The 8,286-nt window shown below is 39.5% G+C and overlaps 1 protein-coding gene across 1 annotated transcript in view; it reads right to left on the minus strand.

The window, feature by feature from the left end:
- PGAP1 (post-GPI attachment to proteins inositol deacylase 1) overlaps positions 1–580 on the minus strand; it is a 66,423-nt gene extending 65,843 nt beyond the window's left edge. Inside the window, exon 1 of the mRNA XM_081051004.1 lies at positions 269–580. Within this exon, the coding sequence (XP_080907130.1) occupies positions 269–415 (147 nt within the window). The 5' untranslated portion in view covers positions 416–580. The remainder of the gene's footprint in view (positions 1–268) is intronic.
- Between the last annotated feature and the right edge of the window lie 7,706 nt (positions 581–8,286).

Here is an 8,286-nt window from a genome sequence, read left to right on the forward strand (position 1 = left end):
GGCGGAAAGACTGAGGAGCAACTACGAGTGGGGCGGGGAGGATGCTCCCGGCACCACGTAAGGAACACTCCACGGGGAAGAAAGGACACAAAGGGCAGGGGCCAGGGGGAGTGGGGTTCTGCGGAGTCGCCGGGGACGAGAAAACGGAGGTGAGGCTGGCAGACAGGGATCGGGAAGGCGCGGGAAGCCACGGCGGGGAAACCCACGGGAGGGCCAGGCAGGTGAGGCCCGAGTCTCCGGGCGCCCAAGTGAGAGGGCGGAACCTCACCTGATACTCCGGGTACTCAAACATGTAGCTCATACTGCACTTGTTCTCCTCGAAGCCGAAGAAGACGTCCCACAGCCCTAGGGTCGCCATGAAGACCATAAAGGCATAAAACGCCAGGTTCCATAGGTTGACTGAGTGCAGAAACATGGTGCTGCCGCCCCGGGGCCCCGAGCCTGCCCGCGCGAGCCGACGCCTCCCGGCCGCCAGCGCCGGAGCGAAGCCCGACCCGCGAGCGCCTGCGCGGACACCGGCCTCCCGCGCCCCTGAGGCGCAGTGCGCGTGCGCGCAGCCCGCTCGCGGAGCCGCCCGCGCGGCGTCGCTTGGAGCCAGGAGGCGGCGCTGGCGGCGGGAGCGCACGTCCGAACCGAGTGAGGCGAAGCGGGAAGCAGATTGGGCTGGGCTGGGGGTTCATGGGGAAAAGGGGAGGGTCGACGAGGAGGACAAGGAAGGAGGGGGCAGGGAAGAGCAAAGAGAGCCAGGCCGGGAAAGCCGACGAGGGGGGGAGTCTAGCGCGGGAAGGGCGGAGCGCGGGGGCCCTGGAGGCCAAGAAGGGGAAGGGGTCGGTGTCGGGTGGGTGAACTTGGGGAGGGAGAGGCGATTCACGAGGGTGAGCTGACCGGGTGAGGCTCTCCGCCGTCAGGTCGCAAACACCTCTCCTGCGCAGTTTAAAAGTCTTTCCTGTCCCAATTTTGGAACGCACCAGGCTCCCGCGATTTCGGTTCTCCCAGCAGTAACGGAGGGCATGCTCAGCCCCCCGGACCTCTTAGCGCGAGCAGGGAGCAGATGGCCTTTTCCCCCTTTGACCGTCGACATCGGCCCAGTAAGGTAACAGCGCGTAAAAGCCACTCAAAAAGCCACCCGCCGTGCGACAGGATTCTATTCTCGGTGTAAGAGAAAAGCCTGAATCACAGAAGCCATCGTTAGTCTTAAAAAAAAAAAAAAAAAAGCTACGAAATTTCTATTAACGTGACGTCCCCAACAGGAATCTGCATAATCCGTTCGACGCAGACTTGCCTTGCTCCCCAGAACCTCCCTCTCTTTGGGAAGTTCGTTCCACATTAACGCAGGGAGGCAATTTCACGCAAGCGTCTACTCAAGACCTCAAGCGATTTCATTCATTTTGAAGAATTTCGGTTTGGTTTTGCACAAAGGAGGGAGTAGAAAGCAGCACAAAACCACCCAATCTTATGTAGCAGCTTCAAAAATACTGGAATGTTACGAGCTAAAAACCAGGATATCATCACTCTTTAAAGGTGACCCAAAGCAGTTGGGGTGTGTGTGTCACTGCAAAATTCTCCTTAGAATTGTTTTTGGCACTGATTGAATTGCATTTCCCTGGGGCTGCTTTTCTGGTATATTTTTCTGTGCAGAGCAAGTTTGGCTATGATACATAGAATAAAAGAATTTTAAAACTGAAAAAGGAAACTTATCGATTGTTTATCTTATACAATACCCTGGTATTCAGATATGAGAGCACCGGGGGTGTGCGGTGGAATTAGGGAGGAATTAGTGCTAAGGATGACACCTCATTTGGGAAAGGATTTAAGTTACACATCACAGAAGAAGACATTGAGTCTGGGAGCTTGAGAACATCACAGACAGAACGTCTGCTCCTTGTTTCTCCTAGTAGGTCATGACCAGCACAAATAAACCAGGGGTGAATCTACACTCTCTCATCTATCTCAGTGCTTCTTAAACTTAATGTGCCTGTGCACCACTGGGAGATTCTGTTTAAAAGCAGATTCTGAGTCGGTAGTTCTGGAGTGGGACCCAAGATTCTGCATTTCTGACAGGTTCCTAGGTAATGCCCCTGCTGCGGCTCAGTGAACTCTACTTTGAGGAGCAAGGGTCTATCTTGCCTGAGGACTCTGATGTCTAGAGAAAACCCTGAGCTTGAAGATGACAGACAGAGCTTACTCTTCTAGTGGCTTTCATGAGTGTGGCAACCTACTGCCTCCTCAGAAAGGAGAGGGATAGAGAGTCAGTGGACTCTTGATGTTCGTAATCTTTGTGTTCCTACTTTTTTACTTTCTTTTTTCCTATCCATCATCATCCCTCTTCCGGCTTCACTTTTTTCACACCTAACCTAATCCTACTGAGCATCACTTAACCAACCTCTGCCAGTGCTGTCAACTGCCTGGACTCTTGTCTTTCAATCCCATTCTGCTTCCAAACTTCCAACCTTGGGTGAAGATAGTCTGGCTCTGAGCCCTGACACTAGTGTATCTGAGTACTGCTGGAGAAAATGACAAAATTATTTGAATTACTGTTCAGAAGTACATGTCTATGTTCCTGGTCAACTTCCTATTCTTCAGACCATCTCTTTTTAAGCTCCTTACACCATCTGTTCTTCTTTGTCGTTTAGCAGATTATTAGTACATAATTTATATTCATATTCATGTTCACAGAGATAATTTTGATTTTCAGGTGCACATTCCTTCAACTCGTAATTCCCAGGTTCATCATCTCCATCCAGTCCTAATGCAGTTAGTACATCTATAGTGTTCAGAACAACACCTGGCACCTAGTAAAGCATTGCTATTGTGCTTTGCTGTCCTTAGGGGATATCAAAATCACATCCCTCTAGTTGGGCTTTAGATCCCATCCCCACCTTTCTCCTCAAGAAATTAGTTCTATCAAATTAAAGTCTCGGTCAATCTTTCCCATTTCATCTTCCCTCCCTTGAAGCATATAAATGAGGTTTTATTAATTTTCGAAAAGAAAAATCTTCCCTGCAATCATCACCTGTAGCTCTTGCCTTATTTCAGGCAGTGTTCCTAAAGGTGTGGCTTTTTAAACTTAAGTTAAAGCAACTTTTCATAAAGGAAAAGATGATACTATAATCATTTTGACCATTACCCCTCCACTGAAATATTTGGTAACTTCATTAATATAACAGTTTTTCAGAAAACCTTTTAGGTGTGTTTAAACTCCATTTAGTTTTCGTTTTGTTTGCTTTGTTTACTGGAGGCAAAGACTGTCTTTTCAACACATAGTATCCACCCTCAGATTATCTAGTTTGTGTACACAGGAAGAAGGACTTGTGCGGTCTGGTGTGGGAATCTATTGTTTTCTAAAACTAATTTCACTAAATTATACTGGTCTCAGTGTACTACCCTCACACTATAAGTTTTAAAATAAGCTTTATTTCCTCTTTTTCTTTAAGAAAACCCCTCAAATATATAATAGATTGGCTGTTCCAAACTCAAATTTATTTCAATCAATTGGTTTAAAGCTCCTGCTGAAACTTGTTAGGTTTACCCCCTACTACCCTATATGTAATAAGCATTCAATAAATATTTGTTTTTAATTTATTTGAAAATCTGTCCGATTCTACAGATTATAGTCCTAAAACCTCACCTTTTCTTTGATGCTTCAAAGCTTAAAAAGAAAAGAAAACATAATACCAGCAACTCTGGCTGCCAGCTCTGTTTCCAAGGAAACAGAGAATAGATCATCAAAAACAAAATAAGGATTTTCAACCTGATTACTCTTTTTCACCAGTTCAGTCTCCATTGCTGCAAAATGAAAGGCAACATAATCTCAGTTTTGCAATCCAGATTTTTAAATTCTATTTGTGCTGTTTCTCACAATTAAAACCAGGCCAAAAAATAATAATAATAATAATAATTAATCTTTTGGGTGTTATGTTGTTTTTCTTGTAAAGAGAATGAGTTGAACTCGTACACAAGGATGAAGAATACCTTTTAAATAGAAAACACTATGTACATTTGCTGAATAACCTAATGTATTTTAACCTCAGAACTATCAAACGTTTTAATTATTGAATTTCAGATTTAAAATATCTTTGGAATAATATGAGAAAGTAATGGGAGAAAAAGAAATTAATGGGAATATATAAGAAAAGAATAAAGACTTCTAGAATGAAATGTTTAAAGAAGTAAGAAAGAGAGCTGGGATAGGTTGAAAAAAAATGTAGGAGTCGGGAAAAATAATTGGATTTCCACTCAATAGAGCAAACTACCACAAAAACATTGTTCCTTGTTGCACAGATTTGTATCTACCATGGATAAAATCATGAGCCTGAAAAATAACAGCTATAGATAACAGTTTCATTTAGCACTATTATATTACTGAGTGGTGCTATGTGTTTTATAAAAGCAATATTCCTCTCAAATCAACACGTTTTACACCTTAAACTTACACATTACTATGTGTCAATTATATCTCAATAAAGCTGGGTGGGGGGGAAGCAGTATTGCTCTAATTTAAAATTTTAGTTAAAGCCAGAGGATTGATTCTCTTTGGGATGAAGTGCACAATAGAAATTTGCTTCAAAGGAAGCACAGTTTCAGAGGCTTTAGATGGCATATTAATATGACATGTAATATTCAGATAATGAATTCTGAAATTCAGATAATATCTCTAATGGGAAAGAAGGATTAATGCACTCATTACTTGGGGTTTTCCTTGTATCAGTTTTCTGCTTATATGACTGTTTCCCTCAAAGGATTGTAGCTTTCCAAAGGCATGAGCTGCAAGAGGGTTTTGGATATTTTTAATACCTAAACCCAGTATAGGGCCTTGTATTTGGAGATATTCTCTAAGTGTTTTTGAATAAATGGTTTTTTTTAATTTATTTAAGTAATAACCTGTACTTTAATTAAAGATTTTAGCTACATTTGGGTCTTTTACTATGAAATGCAAAATTTGTGGTATTCAAACACAGTTTAATTGTAAAAGTAGTAACGAAGGTAGGCTATTTATTATAAAATAACTCTTAATTGAAAAAGTTTTTGAAAAAGACTTGGAGAATAAAATATTAATTCGGAAAAATTAGCTTAGCTTCTGCACAGCAAAAGAAATCATCAACAAGACAAAAAAGCAGCCAAAGGAAAGGGAAAAAATATTTGTAAGCAATAGCTCCTATAAGGGGCTAACATCCAAAATATATAAAGAACTCATATAACTCAACAACAAAAAAACAATTTGAATAAAAAAAAAAAATGGTCCAAGGACCTGAATAGACAATTATCCAAGAAAGACATCCAGATGGCTGACAGATATATGAAAAGATGCTCAATATCACTAGTTATAAGAGAAATGAAAATCAAAACTACAATGAGACACCACCTCATACATGTTAGAATGGCTAGTATCAATAAGACGAGAAATAACAAGTGTTGGAGAGGATATGGAGAAAAGGGAACCCTCACACACTACTGGTGGCAATGTGTATTGGTGCAGCCAGTATGGAGTTTCCCAAAAAAATTAAGAATAGACTTACTCATATAATCTAGCAACCTCTTTTCCAGTTATCTACCTGAAAAAATTGAAAATACTTATTCATAAAGATATATGTACCTCTATGTTCATTGCAGCAATAACCAAAACATGGAAACAACTGAGGGTCTTTCAATGGATGATTGAATAAAGAAGATGTGGTACATATATACAATGGAATACTACTCAGCCATAAAAAATAAAATATTGCCATTTGCGACTACATGGGTGGATCTTGACAGTATCATGCTAAGTGAAGGACAGAGAAGGACAAGTATATGATTTCTCTCATATGTGGGATATAAAACAAAAAACAAACAAACTCATAGATACTATACAACAGAATGGTGGTTACCAGAGTGGAAGGGAGGTGAGGGGATAACACATTTCCAGATCCTTTGCTAATATTTCCATAGATCTTACTTTGCTTAAATATATGAACATGTGCCTTAGCCAGAACTCACCACCTTTTCCTATGTGCCTTCCATCGTTCTCAAGACAGGTGTATATTTGTTTCACATGTTCTCTTTTGACATAAAGGAAGTCAAATATATGTTGATGGAAGGCGACTAGACTTTGGGTGGTGAGCACACAATCGAGTATACAGATGTCATATTATGAAGTTGTACACCTGAAATGTATATAACGTTATTAACCAATGTCATCCCAATAAATTTATTTTTAAATTAGTTAACATAAAAGACTTTATGTCAAAAGAGAACATGGGAAACAAATACACACCTGTTTTGAGAACGGTGTAAGGCATATAGGAAAAGATGGTAAGTTCTGGCTAAAGCACATGTTCACATATTTAAGCAAAGAAAGACCTATGGAAATATTAGCAAAGGATCTGGAAATGTGCTATCATCTATATATCGAGGAGGTTTGTCTAAATCAGAAGTCAACAAACTTTCTGTAAAGAGCCAGATAATAAATATATTCAGCCTGGGGGCCATAACGTCTCTGTCACAGCTATTCAATTTTGCTGTTGTAACATGAAAAGAGCTAGTAGACAGTAGGTAAACAAATGAATATGGCTGTGTTCTAATTTATTTACAAAAACACAGCAGGCCAGATTTGGCCAGACCGTGTTTCCCAAAAATAAGACCTGCTGAACAATCAGCTCTAATGCGTCTTTTGGAGCAAAAATTAACATAAGACCCCGTCTTATTTTACTATAAGACCTTATAGTAAAATAAGATCTTATAGTAAAATAAGATCGGGTATTACATTACATTACATTACATTACATTACATTACACCTGGTCTTATATTAATTTTTGCTCCTAAAGACGCATTACAGCTAATTGTCGGCTAGGTCTTATTTTTGGGGAAACACGGTAGTTTGTTGACTCTTGGACTAGAAGATCTCTAATTCAATATTCCAGATTCAATATTCTATATCTGTGAATGTTAACATTAGCCAACATGGATTTTTTGATTTTCCAAATTCATTAGACATTGGTCAAGAAATGTGATTAATAGTGAAAACTAGCAGACAAACTTAGGCCTTAAGTATAATTCAACTGTAGCTAAATATGCATCAATTTAACCATAGTTCTGTCTATTTATATATCACTGTGCATATATATGAAATATTGTGACATTGCTTGATGTAGTATTATGATTATTTTATCAATGGATCCATTTTAAATAACTACCTAATATATTTTATAAAGCATATTCAGACATATATGGAACTTTAAGACAAAATAAATACTATTAATTTTTAAGAATCTTAAGTTTCAAAAACTCAGACACAGACAATAGTTTAGCGGTTACCAGAGAGGAAGGGGGAAGAGGGTATGGTAGAAGAGGGTAAAAAGGGTCAAATATATGGTGATGGAAGGAGAACTGACTCTGGGTGGTGAACACACAATGTGATATATAGATGATGGAATACAGAATTGTACACTTGAAAACTATGTAATTTTATTAACCATTGTCACCCCAATAAATTTAATTTAAAAAATAAAAACAAACGAAAAAATAATATTAAGTTTCCTCGAACAGAGCTAGGGAGCAAAGTAATAGTCACTCTTATGTTAGGACATTTTAGAGCCATATCAGAAGCTAAGACTGCACAAAGTTCTACAGTTGCCCATGTTACCATATGAGTGTCTCGTCTACAAAATTCTTAGTGTATACCTTCCCTGGTCCTGGTTCTAGGCCACTGAAGTGGAAAAAAAGCAGGTTTTAAAAATGTTATGCTAAAAACAGGGTTAGCAGAGCGTTTCAATTGTACTTGAAGGGCTAATGCCTCCTTGAGACACAGTCTCAGTAAAAGGGGGATGATAGTGGAAGCAAATTGTCATTTCTAGGAAGAATTGTTGGATCTTGTTTTCATTGATTAGCTTTTTAATCCTGAATTACTGATGACTGGGTAAGAAGCCAGAGGGGGTTTCCAAGAGATTCAAAGTCCACAATGAACTTTCTTCAACTATTGGCATAATATAAGGAATCCTGTTTCAGTTTTTATCTGACTCACTATTTTTATGATTTGGGAAATTAATTTCTCTGAGTCTCAGTTTTCTCATCTACAAAACAGGGAGAATAATTCTCCCCCAGGGATTGCTGGGAAGATTACGGATATCTGCATAAAGTACCTGATATATAATAGGTACTCAAAAAAACTATTATTGCTGTGAGCTTCATAGCACTTTGGCTATTTAGAAAAACTAGTAATTGCCACAGTAAAATCAAAAAGACTTCCTAGTACCAAAAGGGAGAGAAAAAGGAAAGACTATCGATCATTGAACATAAGGGCCATTATA

Source organism: Rhinolophus hipposideros (assembly GCF_964194185.1).
Source record: "Rhinolophus hipposideros genome assembly, chromosome: 6".
Taxonomy (NCBI): Eukaryota; Metazoa; Chordata; class Mammalia; order Chiroptera; family Rhinolophidae; genus Rhinolophus; species Rhinolophus hipposideros.